The sequence below is a fragment of the Ciconia boyciana genome, chromosome 23, assembly GCF_034638445.1.
Source record: "Ciconia boyciana chromosome 23, ASM3463844v1, whole genome shotgun sequence".
NCBI lineage: Eukaryota > Metazoa > Chordata > Aves > Ciconiiformes > Ciconiidae > Ciconia > Ciconia boyciana.
In genome coordinates, this window is record NC_132956.1 from 7558591 (window position 1) to 7574845 (window position 16255).

At 57.0% G+C, this 16255-nt stretch overlaps 1 protein-coding gene across 1 annotated transcript; it reads left to right on the top strand.

Annotated features, from left to right (window-relative positions):
* Window positions 1-226: 226 nt before the first annotated feature.
* On the top strand, window positions 227-11034 carry PTPN7 (protein tyrosine phosphatase non-receptor type 7). Its single transcript, XM_072844617.1, has 10 exons — window positions 227-358; window positions 1763-1990; window positions 2441-2624; window positions 3080-3164; window positions 3872-3948; window positions 6390-6527; window positions 7410-7520; window positions 8084-8241; window positions 9116-9229; window positions 9720-11034. Exons 2-10 carry the CDS (start codon window positions 1860-1862, stop codon window positions 9811-9813), a joined length of 1092 nt encoding a protein of 363 aa, XP_072700718.1. The 5' UTR covers window positions 227-358; window positions 1763-1859; the 3' UTR covers window positions 9814-11034.
* Window positions 11035-16255: the final 5221 nt, after the last annotated feature.

Sequence of the window (16255 nt, forward strand, 5' to 3'; positions counted from 1 at the left end):
TGGCCAGTTGCAGAGGGCACCAAGCACACCCCACCAGCCCTGCTGGAGATGCCTGTGGAGGCACCCCAGGATTCTGGGGGAGGCAGGGCTGCGCCCACAGGCACCCGATGGGGGTTTGCTGATGGGGAGCAGGACTGGGGCTGCAGGCGGCCCGGCGGAGCCGAGCGGCGGAGATGTGGCCGGTATGTGTGTGGGCGGCAGGCAGGGTGGGGGAGAAGGAGGGAGAGGAAGCGGCAGAGGCAGCAGCTCCTTTGATAAGCAGCTTCCTGAACACTTTCAAACCGTGGTGTTAGACCGTCACGCACAGCGCCTGTGGGCCTCTGCCGGGACCGACGGAGCCCACGACACAGGGCAGCAGGTAGGCAGCCCCCCAGCCCGCCCATGCCACCCGCTGGAGAGGGAACCCCCGCCAGGCAGTGCTGGGCCCTGGCACCCACGGGCGGTGGGCATGTGCTCGCTGCTGGGCAGCCCTGGGCAGGGCTGGGATGCTGGACAGGGTGATGGGGACATTCTCCCTGCAGGTGCCAGCAGCTGGGGCTCTTCTCAGGGCCCTCCTGCCTGCCAGGGGCTCGGCTGGGGCATCTCCCAGGTGCTTCCTGGCCAGAGTGTGAGGGACGGCTGCTGGGGTAGGAGCCTGCTGCTGTCTCTGGCCAGGATCTCCCCTGGTGCTGCAGCTCTTGCCCTGCCTGGCCTAGGGACAGGCCGTCCAGGGGACCCTGCGTGGGGCACAGGGTTGGTGCGTGTGGCAGTGGTGGTATTGCCGTCCCCAGAAATGCTGCCTGGCAGCAGGGACTCATGGGGAACGGCTCCTGCGCCAGCCACGTTCCCAAACAGCATGGCCACAGCCTGGTCCCGGTTCTCTGCAGGACCTCCCTGAGCTGATGAGGTGCCTGGGATCCCCTCTTTGCCCACCAAGAGCTCCGACTCTGCAGCATCCCCTGTCCCTTTGGGTCCATCTCCTCCTCATGAAGGGAGCTGGGGATGAGAAGGAGCCTCATGATCCCAGGGTGCTGCCTGCACCATGAGGAGCTCTGCCCAGAGGTGAACCACCATCACCTGCACCTCCCTGTCCCTGCCAGGGGCTGTCCCAGGGCTGGTGGCAGTGGAGCCCTGGCACCCTCCTCCAGCTGGGCTACCCCATCGCCTCTTGTGCAGCCACCCAGATAAAGCAGTTTCCTCTTGATCATTGCTGAGACCTGTGGGATGGAAGAGACTGTCCCAGGGTCGCACTTGCCAGAGCTGCGAGACTGTTCAGGGTGCTTGGCCCTGTGTCTCCGAACAGCAGGAGCTGGCCAGGCTCCTTGTGGTGCCTACAGCCCACCTCGTCTCACCTGCCGATGCTGCTGTGTTCATGTGGGTCCCAGCTCTCCCTCCTTCCCATCATGTCCCCAGGCTGAAGCAGGCATGCCGGGGAAGGGCTGGAAACACACGGCAGCGTGTGCTTCCCGTGGAGGTGGAGAGCATCTTGGGCTCCCCCAAAACTAGACCATGCTCTGCCAACACAGGGTGTGGGTGTCCTCTGCTCGGTGCAAGCAGACGGCCGTCAGTGCCATGCCCAGGGTCACCAGTGGGTGCCTGTGTGGGCGTCCCGGAGCGTGAACATGCTGGGAGCTCTCCCTATGCCACCTGCCTGGATGCAGGGGCTGGGGGCCCCAGTTCCAGGGCAGCTGAAGACCCAAAACCTGTCCCTTGCTCATGGACCATCCGTCAGGGGGTCCACCCAGCCTCATGGTATCTCTTAGATCTGCCTTTTCTTTTCCAGCCGCTTCTCCACCGATGGCTCCTTGATCCCCCGGGAGCTGAGGGCCCCACTATCCACTCCCTGTGCTTCAGGACAAGGGCTTTGTGGCTGCCGCAGCATGGTACAAGCCTGCTTGGTGTGCTCCAGAGTTCATAACGGCAGCCTGACAACCCAGGCAGCCAGGGCAGACATGGACAAGACGGACAAGCCCAGTCCCTCTGCCAAGAAGCACGTTCGTCTTCAGGAGAGGTGAGTGTGGCTGGATGGTGCCTGCAGCCCGAACCCTGCACTGCCCATCTCAGCCCAGGCAGTGGGTACCCACAGCACTGCTCATCCCCAGGGCTTGGGCTCCCCCAGACTTCCTTCCCACAGCCCAGCCCTGCCAGCCCGCTGCCTGCCAACTTGTGCAGATGCCAGGTCTGAGCGTGGAGGCAGCCCTGACCCACCCCCGCCCAGCCCGGGCCAAATCTAGACACTGTGCTTTGAGAGTTTTCCAGCAAAAAGGTGAAATTCTAGTTCCTTGTTCCTCAACCACCCCTGTCTTCTGGGGTCTCTACCTGGTGCCTTTCTTCATCCTCTGTTATTCTCTGCCTGGCTTTTGCTCAGTGTGGGGTGGTTTTAACTGGTGATATGGCAGGATGGGCTGCCTTCCTGTCCCAGGGTGGCAGAGGGTCAGCCAGGGACCCCTTTGCCTCACAGGAGGGGCTCCAACGTGTCGTTGATGTTGGACATGAGCTCGCTGGGGAGCGTGGAGCCCATCCAGCCTGTCTGCACACCGCGGGACATCACGCTGAAGTTCCTGAGGACATCCAGCCACGTGCTGAGGAGAGAGGAGCTCCAGCAACGTGCCCAGAGCCTGACACAGCTCCAGGAGGAGTTTTCGGTACAACACTCCCCTCTCCTCTCCCTTCTCACATGAAGGATGGCAGGGGCTGGCGGTGGGGGGGACTGGCAGCGGTGGGCGTCTCTGAGGGAGGCTCCGAGCCCAGCTGTGCCCACAGCACCAGTGGCAGTGAAGGCAATGTGGGCAAACAAGGGTGAGGGGTGCCCTGGGGGTCCCCTGGCTGCCTGCTCCCTGGTGCACACAAGTCCCTCTCGTGTCCCTGGAAAGCCTGTCCTGGCCTCCCGTGCCAAGCTCTTCTCCCAAGGTGGTCTCTCTGGAAGGTGTCCCACCACATCTGGACTAAAGACTGGTCTCATCCCAGGAGGTGACATCTCTGGTGATGCTGCTAGGTCCCTGGGTCAGCCTCTGTCGCCTGGGGGACCAGCTCTGCCACAATGAAGGGACACAAGCAGCAGCAATGGAGTTTTCCTCATAGTTGTCCTCTCCTCCTGCAGAAAATCCCACCCAACTTTGTCAGTCCGGAGGAGCTGGAGATCTCTGGACGTGCCTCCAAGGACAGATACAAAACCATCCTCCCCAGTATGTGCCACTGCATCCCTTTGCCTCACATTTGCCCAAGTGCCATGTGTGGGGCGCTGGGGGGGGTGGTGGTGCACTCGTGCACACGTGTGTGTGTGTGTGTGCACGAGTGTTTGTGAGGGGTGACTCAGAGCAGCCCGGGCACCAGGGTGGGCAGTCCTGGGTGCTCTTGGTGTTCCTGCTGTGCTTACTCCTGCTCCCCATGTTGCAGGAGCTGGGTGCTGTGTTGCAGGGGGTGTACACTGTGTTATGTGGGGTGGTATGTGGGGAGCTACTCCTTGGGGTGTATTCCCAGGGTGTGCAGCCCATGACAGCCCAGCCTGGGTTGCTCCCTATCACCATGTGGGCCTTACATGTCCCAAGGGCATGTTGCTGAGTGTGTAAAGGCTGAGAACAATATCGGAGGACTTGTTTGGGCTCTAGTCAGGCACTGTGGGAGGGCCCTGGGGGGTTATTGCCTGGCGGATGAGTTACCCCACATGCTCACACTGTGGTACAGGCAGGTCTGGGCATGGCTGGCTGTACCCTGCCATGGTAGTGAGGGTGAAGTGGGGCACGAAGGGGCCCAAGGGAAGGTGTAGACAGCTCCAAGCATGGCATGGAGCTGGGAGGACTCAGTCTCCAGCCTCTGGAGCTGAGGCAGGGAGGATGGGCAGGGTCAGGCTCTGAAAGACTTTCCCTGGGGTAATGCCTGCCATCTCTTTCAGATCCTGAGAGCCGGGTCTGTCTCAGGAGGGCAGGGAACCAGGAGGAAGGCAGCTACATAAATGCCAACTACATCACGGTGAGTGCCCTGCCTGGTTGGAGAGCGGATGGTCTCCCAGGTCCTGCAGCCCACGGCTCACAGGGCATCAGGCTGCAAACTCCTTGGTGCTGCAGGTGCCATGCTGGGACTGGAGCACTGACTGTCACCCACTATCCTGTGGCTGCCCTGGGGTAGCAGTCTGAACTTGCCACCCCTTTGTGAGCTGGAGAGATGCGGCTCCATCCGTGCGGGGGAGACACACTGTCCCTTTTGGTGGGAAAGCCTCACAAGGTGGCTGCTCTCGGCTCCCGCTGCTTGGGCAGGTTGAGCACCTGTATGGGCTCCCTCGCAGTGGCTTCTCCATCTCTTCCTCATGCACTACTCCATTGTTTGGTAAGGCCACAGGAGGCAAGCCGTGTCAACAGAGCATCGCAGCCCAGTGCTGTTCAACCCTTACACATCCAGGAATTTCCTCTCCACTCAGGGGGGCTGTTGCAATTTCCCAAGAAGAAAGCTAACGAAGGGGAGGGCATGGCTTATCTTCAGGCAGCCTGATTTATGATAATCATCCTCCTGTGCAAATGTCCCCTTCCAGGCTGCAGTCTCACTTGTTGGGCTGAACCATATGCCACCTTAAAACAGGCTCTTGTGTCAGCCAGGTACCAGCTTTGCCTGGTTGGTAGGCTTCTTCCTGAGCAATTAATCTCATTTCAGCATCCTTCCCCTTGGGACAGGCCAGGGGCGCTGGGAAGCAGAGGTGGGTCCACAGTCAGTCTGGGTGCGTGGCAGCAAGGAGAGCATGGGAATGTGGGACTCACTCAGAAAAGTAGCCCACAAAAGTGCCCTCTGGTATGACGGACAGACCCCTGGAAGGTGGCCTGAGGGCGCAGGTTGGAGCTAGAGGCATTTAGTAGCATTTATTTTCTGATGGTGCTCATGGGTGTGATCCAATGAGGCAGCAGTGGTGTGAGCTGCCAGCATCCTGCAGTGAGGGTCAAAGTCTGACTTTGGACACAGGAGCACCATGCCTAAAAGTGTTGGGAGGCTTGCTGGTCCAAATGAGGGTTTGAACACGGGCAGCAGAGGACTACTTTTAGAGTAGTCTTCCTGAAGCAGCCTGGCAGCATGCAGCTCACATCGGGTGACACCATCACCCTGTCCACATGCATCAGGGTGTATGTGAGCACGTGGCATCCTCTCCGTCTCACACGAGTGCTAAAAAAAATGCACAAACGCTGCCTGTCCCTATCTCGCACGTATGTGCCCACACATCCCTGTGTGGAGCTGGTATTTTCTGACCCCTTCCTTCCACTTACCTCTCCAAGGGTGTCATGGTGCAGGAATTTGTGGGCACATCAGCAAATTAGCAACCCAGCCTGCTTCTGGCATGCTTGGGAGGCACAGCGAGTCTGGAAGAGCTCTGCAGGTATTTGATCACATCAGCCCCCACCTGGGATTGAATGTTTTTCCTGCTGACCATATCCCGTTAAATGTTTTTGATCCTGAGGAGCAGGTGTGGGGAAATTCCCGGTGTTGACATTTCCAGGTCTTACTGCAAGTCTCCTGAATGGAAAATCATGTTTCCTAGGGAAAAGAAATAATCTTGAGGCGTGAGAAAAGGGCTATACAAAATGTTCCTGAAAATGTTCTTGCCCCTTGGCTGGGCCAGTGCAACTTCTTGTGGGATCAAACTGTTAACAGGATTGCTGGAAAGACCTGGATTAAATCACAGGGGTTTAGGAGCATTTTTAACGGAGATCTCTTTTGACAAAGACATAAAGCTCTGCCTGGAGCACTGTGCACTCACTTTTCCAAAAGCTGTGGGTGCTGTGGGTGCCTCCCCCAGCATCCCCAGGGCATCCTCATCCAGGTCTGTGACTCCTTGCTGTCTTGCCAAATTGCATCTCCAGCTGGGAGCTGGAGTAGCACGTTACTAACCCCGTTACTTTCCCACACGTCTGCCTGTGCCTGCCCTCCAGCTCCTGCCTGCTGCCGCTGCACGGGCACTGCCACGACCCCTCCTGAGCCTGGCGGGGAAGCAGCACTGGTGGGACCCAGCTGGGACTATCCGAGGTCCTAGCCAGAGCAGAGGCTGATGACTTCTGCTTGTCCTTGGGGAAATGCCTCTGGTGAGAAGCGCCCTCCCTGCGTGAGCTCTGCCTCACCAAGGTGTCCATCATGCTGGCTATCGTCACACCAATAACCTGGGGATGCTTGCAAGGAGCTTGGGTGCACATGGCTTGCTCCGTGAGCTTGCTCCTGGATTGTGGGACTGGGAGGATGGAGAGGATGTCTGGTAGTTCCTGATCAGGTCTATAAAAGAATTTCAAGGACAGGTTTAGTAGGAAATAGCCCATGTGGCTCAGCGTCTCACCTGTAGAGGAAGACAAGCACCACAAGAGCTGGGGTGGCCTGGAGACAGGCTCCCCTTGCACGTCAGGGTCCCCCCCACTGTCACTGATGGACCATGTGCTCGGCAGGGCTACGCGGGGCGGCCCCGGGAGTACATTGCCACCCAGGGACCCATGCTGAACACTGTGACCGACTTCTGGGAGATGGTGTGGCAGGAGGAGGCGCCCCTCATCGTCATGATAACCAAGCTCCAGGAGCGCAAAGAGGTACTGTTGTCCCTCCCCAGGCCCAGGGACAGCACCTCAGCCAGGAGCAAAGGGTGGGGTGGGGTAATAACAACAGTAAAGGGTTATGAGAGACCAAATGTGGGGTCTGAGCAACCCCTTGCTTTCTCTGCTTTGCTCTCAGAGGGTACCCCTGATCAACCACACATGGAGGAGTAGAGCCCCAGGGCTGCAGCCTTGGCCCCATCCAGCAAAGCCTCTCCTCCTCACGTGGCCTCTTGTGCTCTGGGCATGCTTTGCCAGCTGGATAATAGGATAAAGAGATTAGGGCAGCCCCTGGGAGAGGGAAAAGAAGCAGTCATCAGCAGTGTCCCTCCAGCCCGAGCAGCTCTCCTCCCAGGCTGGGACCTCTCAGCTGGTAGATCCAGGCTGGGATGGGAGCTGGCAGCACTATGCCTTGCATGGCGGCTGCCCTGTGCCTTGGCTGGGATCCCTGCCTCCCCATCGAAGCAGCACCTGCCTGGGGGAACTCACCCTCTCTTTCACGGCCATGTCCTTCCTCCCTTCTCTCCCTGGCTGGCGCAGCATCCCTGTGCCCTCCACTGGGCAGGCTGGGTCCTCCTGGGCCTGGCAGGACATGGACTGGCCCAGGCACAGCTCCCATGGGGCTGAGAGCCATGCAGCCCCAGGGTCTGAAAGCCATATGGCAGGGCATGGGAAAGGGTGCAGGGGGAGCAGATGTGGGGAGAGGGATCTATTCCTTCCTTAGCTTCCCCCACCTATCACTCCACATCCACCTTCCCCGCTCCCCCCCACCTCCCCAAGTGATGCCCCTGCCCAAGAGCACTGAGCAAAGCATAGCTCAAACATCCAGCGGGTGCCTTGAGCATCTCTACAGCCATGAACCCTGCCTTGTTCTTTCAGAAATGTGTCCACTACTGGCCGGAGAAGGAGGGCACCTATGGCCCCTTCACCATCCGCGTGCAGGGGGTGAGCGAGTGCGTGGAGTACGTGGTCCGGGATCTCTCCATCCAGGTGAGACACCCCCAGGCTCTGTAGCGGGGTGGCAATGCTGTGTGACAGGAGAGCAGAGGGTTCATGGCTTGGAGAGCAGGGTCTTATGAGCCCCCTGCCAGAGGAGGGGTCTGCAGAGCTCCTGCCTGTCCAAGGAGGCTGCAAGGGAGTAGGACCCAGCCCTGGAGGGGACAGGAGAAGAGGTCAGCCAGGGAGAGTTTCTCTATTAGCCCTTTGCTGTTTGCACTGTGCCATTGGGCTCTCCCCCATGGGCTCTCCATAGTCACCCTGGCCTGACACTAGCCAAAAGGATCTTGCTGGCTTTGCCTGGACTATGGGGACAGTATTGGGACACTCTGCATCTGTTCCCAGCTTCTGGAATAGGACACTTCCAAGTGTCCCTGGCCCAGGGGTCTCTCCTGGGTGTCTGGCAGAGGATCAAAGAGGGATTTGGGAGGAGAGCAGATGAGATGGACACAGGCTGCCCAGTCTCTGCTTGAGCTGGACTCCATGCCTTCATTTGGCCCAGCCCAGCAAGTTCGTGCTCCTGCGTCCTGATTTCTCTTTCTTCTGTGCTGGACAAGCTTGAAGGTGAATGCCGCCAGGTCAAACACATCCTCTTCCCTTCCTGGCCGGACCAGCAGACACCCGAGTCAGCCAAGCCCCTGCTGCACTTGGTGTCCAAGGTGGAGGAGAGTCTTCAGGCTCCAGCCAGCCCAGGGCCCATCATTGTGCACTGCAGGTAAGAGCTTTCCCCTCACCTGAGCCCCTGTGTGTCCTTCACCTTGGGGTCAGTCTGCAGATGCTGGAGGGGAAAACCGCACATGTGAATGCTCATGAGCTGCTCCTGCTGTGGTGCAGAAATCCCGGGGCGCAGCATCCCCATAGCGGAGTTATTCAGCCAGCAACTCCTGTTCTCAAATCAGGATGGTGGCATTAGCATGGTGCATACTGCCCTGTAAAGAAATATGATTTGTACCTGGATCTGCAGACAGTGAGGTGGGAGCAGGAGAGCTCTGCAGGGTTGGGACCCAGCCACCAGACCCACAGCAGATCCATGGCTCAGGCTCCTGCTTCGTCTGCCACTGAGCATGGCCTGCCCTCAGCTGTGAAGCTGTTTTTCAGGGCAGCCCTCCTGGAGGAGGTGGCCTCTGTGTATTTTCTCTCACTGCTAAGTGAATTTGGGGACAGTGGAGCAGAACGCCCGCTTGTCCCTATGCAACACACTCGGCATGTGATGCTGCAGGCTGGCCTGCCCCAGGGCAAACCACTCGGTGCCTGGGGTTAGAGCACAGCTGGGAGGGGAGGTGAAGGGGCTGCAGAGACCACTGCACTGCACAGGGATGGGGGGCACAGACTGGTTTGGGGCTTCCAGAATGGCCTCAGCTGGGCCGTGCAACATGGCAGGACCCCCTTGCCATGGCAGAGTGATGCCAGCCCATGTCTTCTGGTGTCTGGCTAGGAAAGTTGGTCTGGCAGCTGGGACCGGGACCCCAGCATCCCTCTAGGAAGAAATCATGGCAGCAAACCAATCCAGGAGTATGTCCAGCTCGGACAGACCAAGGTCCAGGCAGTGGATGTTGTTGGTGCTCAGCACAGCTGTGTCTGTCCCGCAGTGCAGGCATCGGCCGGACGGGCTGCTTTATTGCTACCAGGATCGGGTGCCAGCAGCTGAAGGACAAGGGGGAGGTGGATATCCTGGGAATCGTGTGCCGTCTCCGCATAGACAGGTGGGTGCTCAGAGCAGGCTGCTCCTCGGAGGGTCCTGCTGGGTGACCTGCCTGGGAGGAGGGATGCGGGGGGGACGTGGGGATAGGCATCGTGAGGGGCCACAGGGACAATTTTTGATGGAAACCAGAACTGTTGCTGAAAGATGCAGATGTGGTGACAGCAAATGATTGCCCAGTGCTGGGCTGGTTTTGTTGTCAGGAGGTGGTCTTCCCCTTCCAGCTCAGCCACTGAATTCAGAAACGTTTGATTTTTCCGCTTTTCAAGGAGAAGTACTGGTAAAAATTAGAGCCAAATCAGTTGCTGATCTGCATTTTGAACAGCCTGGCAATGGTTCTGAGCCCAAACATGCTTCGGGCAGCTCTGGCACCTGTTTCAGATGTACCTGGGTGTGGCGGGTGAAGCAGGAATATTTGTGCCCAGGAGCACAGAGCTGGGGATGAGGCTGTGGGCTTCGGTGAGGTGTCAGTGGGACCTGCTTTTCCCTTGCAGAGGCGGGATGATCCAGACGAGCGAGCAGTACCAGTTCCTCCATCACACACTAGCTCTCTATGCTTCCCAGCTGCCGGAGGCAGGAGGCCACTAGCACAGGGCTCCCACCAGGCTGCCAGCTCCCTGCTCCGACCTCTCCTGCACCAGCTTCGGGGACACCTCCATCAAAACCCCTTACTGCTGCCGCCGGGCCCCAGAGCAGCAGCATGAGCATCCCTCAGGATGAGCACAGCTGAGCAAACCCATGGGGATTGTGGTCTTGTGACAATGGGGACCAGCAGGATTTGGCAGGTTCATGTGAGGGATTCAGTGGGTGCTTGAGGTGGCCATCGCTGCTGGCTTGAGGCAGATTTCACCCCTGGAAAGAAGCTTTGGCTTTCAAAATGTGCAACATTTTATCCTCAACCAGAAGAGCAAGCTGTGAGGAGGAATTGAAGCTGGGTGAGCACTGGGAGCACAGTTTGCCTTTTAGCTGCACAGAAATGTTTAACCCGTTAGACGCGGAGCTGGTACAATTACCCTGCAAATAAACAGAGCCTCTCTCCTGACTGTGTATCGTCTGTGGGCAGAGGCTGCGCTGCATGCAGGTCTGGGCTTGCTCCGAACACGGGCCGTGATGCTCTTCTTGCTAAAGATACACCTTGATGATTTGGTACAAAAGGTCCACAGTTGGTTGCCTTCGTTACGTAGCTTGCTTTCCTCTCCACATTCGGCCAACACCTTCTCAACAGCCTTAAAGTAGGGGAGATTCCTAAGTGCGTCTGCAGTTTTTCAACCAACATGTTCCCAATTGCCTTTTGTTACATGAAGGTGGGGGTTTTGCATTCCTTTTTTTTTTTTTTCTGAAATCAGAACAAAATAATATTTAGGCTTTTTTCACTTTTTTCACATAAATTCAGGGGGGAAAAAAGGAAGAAGAAGGAGAAACATTTTGGCACAGAGCATAGAGATGGAAATATTCTGTAAAATCTTTCAAAGCTATTCAAAACTGGCCTTCAGCTGATGGGCACTGCACACCGTGTTGGGCAGTGAGAACTGACAAGGAGCTGAAGGCTGCCTAGCCTGTGCCTGCCCATGCCCACAAGCCCTGACGTGGCCTGCTCAACGGGTGAGATCCAGGGAAAAAAGGGTCAATCCTCTTGCTGAGAGATTCTGAGCTTGCCTCAGGTCCTGAAGCATCCCCAGATCAGGGCTGTGTGCATGGGCTCCCCTCCACCACTCTGAGGGTCCCCAAAATGCAGTTGAATGGCTGCCCAATGGTTTTGCCCTAGTACCCATTGTTCAGGCTCTGTGGCTCTTTCGGGAGGAGAAATGATTGAATAAAAAGAGAAGTTTCATCCTCAACTCTGCAGTTCTCCTGTCTTGTCATCAGTCCATCAGTCCAGGAGGGGGGTTCTCAGGCCTATGTCCCCCCTGCCAGTATCCCATCCTCACTGCTCCTCTCCAGCCCCTCTCCATTTACTCTCTATAAAAGCAGTAAGTGAGCAAGTGAATCAGCATTGTCCAAGGACGAGTACTGAGCCAAGTCAGTTTCTTCTCCCTAATCTCGCTGGGCATGAGTAGCAAACCCAGTGGCAGACCAGGCATGTCCCGCTGTGCAGAAATACCCAATATTACAGAAATTATCGTGCATTGCTGAGCCCTGGTAGTCCTTATTAGTCGTTCTCGTGTGTTTGCAGACTCTCCAGATAGAGTACTTGCCAGGGCACTTGGTATAGCATGATAAAGCCATGTTGAAGCATCTGCTCACTGCACGGAGCAAATCATTTTGGAGAAATGTCTCAGAGAGTGGATGGAAGAGTGACAGACAGTGAGAGACGCTCTGCTAGCACAGCCCCCTCCCACGGCACCAGGAACAAACCCATTCCCTGGCCCTGCAGCAGGAAAAAGCCCAGATCTGAAGTAACATCTTTCCACCTACAGTGACCGTATCGCCCTGGCAGAGCAATCTCCCTGTACCAGCTGCCAGGTTAACCCTTTGTTGTGCCACTGAGCGTGCCCAGCTGGGCACTGCTGTGGGGACCTTGGTCTCTGCAGGGCTCCTGCCTGGTGCCTGGGCTCTTGGAGAGACCACAGAGCCTCCACGAGCCCCCTGAAGGTCAAACCATGGCTCAGGACTTGGCCTTCTCAGTTAATTTTGTCACGCTGTTGCCTTTGATGGTGTCTCTGAAGCCACTGATGGAAGTTTTGAGCTCGTCTGAGACGGGCTTTATTCAGCTGGCCCATGGCATCCTCTTTCCCAAGTCTTTCCTCCCCATATTGCCATCAGGCAAGGGAACATGAAGAGCCTGTAAACTGCACCAAGGCATGGTCTTTCCCCGTGCTCCCTGGACAGCAGGACATGCACCATTTTTCTCATGCTTTCAGTTTATTATCAAGAGGAGAGTTGTTAGGGCAGGCTTGCAGTGAAAGCTGTGTTGAGGGTCTCCCAAGGCACGCAGGAGCAGTGCTGGAACCAACGGCCGGGCCAGGGGTGTTGTCACCCCCTCTCAGATTCCCCATTGGATGCTGGGACTTTTACCAGTTCAGCTGTCTGATACAGATTATGATCAGTTAAGCAGTTTTCTTGTCCCTCAATCTCTATTTCTACCAGCTCTATCTGTTCAAAACACTTATCAGGCCATTACCACAGCACTGAGTATCTCTCCATCCTCCCTGTATTTATTTCCCAAGCGCTCCTCGGGGCTATGCCTGCGTTATTGCAAAACACCATCCCAGGGCTCACCCAATGTCAGGGGTGAAGTAGGGTGTTTGATCTGGTCTGGCTGTGTCAGGCTTATACCTGTGTCCTGGGAAACTGCTTCACCCTGTCCATAGAGACCATGGGGTGCCCAGCAGGCAAAGGAAAGGAATCACTCCAAAATCTCACGGCTGAGATTAAGCTCCTGAGCTTGGCCAGGGGTTTCAGCAGGGCCGAGATTGCTCCTGTTCCTTGTTTCCCTCCCTTAAAACCCCAGCATGGACCCAGCTGCCTTTTTCCTTCTCATGGCGTTTCTGTGCTTTGCTGGAAGTGCAGCCCAGACAACCGGGCAGGGAGCTGGTGCTGGAGTCCCTGGGCTGCAGACTCCTGTGAACCAAGTCCCCAGCAGGCCAGGTGCTGCCCAGGGTTCAGGAAATGTCCTTTCTCCACGTAACTGTAATTTGGGCCTGGGGTTGCCCAGGCTGGTAATCCCTTTCCTACACTTGCGACAACTCACCAGGCTGGAGATTGCCTAGGATGGGAGAAAAAACCATGGTGACCATGTGGTGCACATCACCGTAGTGGCATACACAGGCATTGCTGGTGGCAAGGAGAGCCAAGGTGCTCCAGATTCACTGCAGCTGATGGAGAGTGCCAGTGCATTGCATGGGGTCCCCATCGAACATAGCACACCATTGCAGGCTGCAGCAGGGCACCGCTTCAGCCAGCTTCTTGGAAGAGCAGGGCATCGGGGTAGGATGTGCCAAAATCCAGCATTTTGCGTATTCGGTAACAGCTTTCCACACAGATGAGTCTCCAACAGCATTCTCAATGACCAAGCCATCACCCAGAGCCAAGCCATCACCAAGTAATCAATGACCAAGCCTTCACCCAGAAAGGCTAAATTTCAAGGCACGCTTTGACATTTCAAGGGCAGCACTGGGGTCGCAGGAGCTCATGGAGGCCCCGTAAGAGCACTGGCAGCAGGTGGGACCCCACAGAGGATGAGGTCCACCCAGCAGCACCCCACCCAGCACCAGAGGGACAGGTTGACCTGGTGGCTGGGAGCACTGGGGACACTGTGGGGCACGGGAGTGAAATCTGTTCGTGCTGGTCTTTGGTAACCCAGTGGTGAAACTGTGAGATGGGGGAACACGGAGAATAAGCCATCCGTTACCCCACATTAACATGGAGCACAGCCCTGACAATTCAGTTTCATTAAGGAACTTGGTTGAGCAACCACATCAAAACCTTCTGGGAATTTCAAATATGCTCTTGTCTGGAGAGGTCCTGGAGCGGTGCTGGCTCTTGCACAAGACGCTCTGCCCAGTCCCACACTCCTGGCATGGAGACCACGGGGTGACACAATGGGGGACAGTACTGCAGAGGTGCAGCCATGGGAACCGGATCCAGCTCGTGCATCCCTGCATGCGCCGCCACGGCTCCTCTGCAGGGAGCAGACCTTGGCACCCCCTGCTTCAAACAACCTGGAAACAGCCAGATGTCTTCAAACCTGTCAGGGCTGGTGTGAGACCCTTCCCTTGCTGGAGGTAAGGGAAATGGGGATGGGCAGAGAGGGGCCAGTACACGAAAAGGGTCTTTTTTATTCATTTGTTCTTGTCTCTCCCAGCATGGGGATAGACTCACCCAGGTCCTATCTCTGCTATGAGCAGTGTGTTTTGTTTGACCACTGGATGGACAGAGTTTCTTTATCAGGGACTACAGTAACACACGTGCTATCAGGAGGCAATCTCTGCTAAAAACTCAAGTGCCACAGGCATTTTGGGTGGGAAGCCCCAAACTGGTGTAGGGACATTCCCTGGGCTGGAATCTGTTTAAAAAAAACATCTTCAGGCAGAAATTACACACAAGAATTAGGGGATGATGAATTTTTCACTGTTTTGAGGAGCTACAATGGAGTAATTACAGAAAGCAACAATATTCCTGCTTCCTTAGGCCTCCCTTCAAGAGCACCGGGGATCTTCAGCAGGCTGCAGCATCTCTGAAAACAAAATGGTTTCTGTCTCCAAAAACAAAGGCAGCTTCCCAGTGACTTACAGCACATGATGGAAACTCTTTCCCACCATTAATTATCACGGGCTCCAAGGTACCCACTGTGAGGCAGATCCAACCACAGCTCAGTTTCTCTATTTTCTGTGCATACACGTTTGTCTCAAGCAGCCAGGTAGCCCCAGCAATGACTTCAGCATCCTCGTCTCTCATGGGAGCATGAGCAACCTCCTCTGCACGTGGGCTCTCCCCAACAACTGCTGCAATAAAGGTCCTGCCTCTTCACCCCGGTGTAGGGGAATTGCAAATGCCCCAGTGTGTCAGCTCTCGCTTTAGGACTGGCTCGAATCCAGCCTGGATGTAACCCAGCCTTGCTGGCATTGCACAGCTGGCCAGTGTGGCCAGCAGCGGACCGCCCTGAGCACTCAGCATTGATGTGGAATGGCAAAGCAGAGCAAAAGCATGGCCAACACAAGTACCTAGAGCACAGGAGCAGCTTAGCATCCCCTTGCAACCCAACAGAGCTTAGCTGGGTAAAAATGAGGGGGTTTCAAGGCTGCAAGGCCCAACCTGATCTCTAAAGGCTGGTTGTATAAACATCTTATAGAAACATCCCTTGAGAAAGTCGTGCCTTTGGATTGTGTCTTGTTCTGCATGTTGCAAATTGCTCATCAGTTCTTGTGATATTGCTCTGCGCTCCCGGCTCTGCAGAGGTCTTGTCTTGGGAAATCAAAGCACTGGGTCAAAATATGAAAGCATGTGCCGCCCATTACCTGGGGAAACTGAGGCCCAAGGCCAAAGTGCTGGGTCAAAGCCCAGCCTCCAAATCCACAAAACCAGTGACTGTCCCATGACTGAAAAGAAAACAGCAGGTGCATGAGGTCCCCTTCGTGCCCATGAAGTCCCCTCGCACCACGGTGCACCACCCACCGGGCTGGACCTCCAGGTCACCCTCACCTCACCTATTAGTGTCCGCCGAGTTTCAGGAGCTGTCACCCTTGCCAGTGCTGGTGTCACGCTGTCACATCGTCCTTTGGGAGTGTCCAGCACTTCTGCACAGCTGCTGTCACCAGCCCCAAGGAAGGGGCACCTGTGGCAGAGGAGTGGCTCCTGCTGCGCCACCCAAGCTGCCTTGGCCCCTGGCCAGGCACTTTTTTCCTGCCGTGGCCATATCTCAGGCAGGTGATAACAGGGGGACCGTGGAGTGGGCTGCAGGGGGTCTGGAGGGCAGGGGAGCAGCCCCACAGGCTGGCCCAGCCCTGCTGCGGGTGCCAGGGAGCCCTGTGGGACCCCCGGGTGCATGGGGGAGCTGGGGTCCAGGGGAGGAGACACGTAAGGGTGCAGGACTGGGGGTCTGCCCGGCTGGCATGGTTGGAGGGGGCAGGTGCCGGCTGCTGCAGAGGCTCTGTCCTAGGGTGCAGGATACAAGCCAGCCAGTGCAGGGTGCCAGACACGTGCTGCCGGTGCACGTTGCCAGGTGCAGGGGTCACTGGGTGCTAAAGGGCACAGGGGGTGATGGGGGGGTGGGGGGCGCTGGGTGCAGAAGGCGCAGGACTCAGGAAGGTGCAAGGGCTGCTGGGTGCAGGGGTGGCGCTGGGTGCAGGGTGCAGAGGTGCTGGGAGCGTTGGGTGCCGGGTGCGCTGGGGTGCCGGGTGCAGGGATGGTTTGGGTGCAGGCTGCAGGGGTACTGGGAGTGCAGGGTGTGCAGGCATGCCGGGTGTGCAGGAGGTGTTGGGGGTGCTGGGTGGGGGCTTGCAGGACAGAGGGGTCCAGGGGTGCATGGTGCAGGAGTCCAGGGTGCAGTGGTGCTGGGGTTGCAGAAGTCCCGGGGTACTGAAGGTGCAGG

Coding starts and splice junctions, on each gene's coding strand:
- PTPN7 (XM_072844617.1), top strand. CDS start 1,860: ATGGTACAAGCCTGCTTGGTGTGCTCCAGAGTTCATAACGGCAGCCTG. Junction 7,521..8,083: donor TCCGGGATCTCTCCATCCAG/GTGAGACACCCC, acceptor GTGCTGGACAAG/CTTGAAGGTGAATGCCGCCA. Junction 8,242..9,115: donor CCCATCATTGTGCACTGCAG/GTAAGAGCTTTC, acceptor TCTGTCCCGCAG/TGCAGGCATCGGCCGGACGG.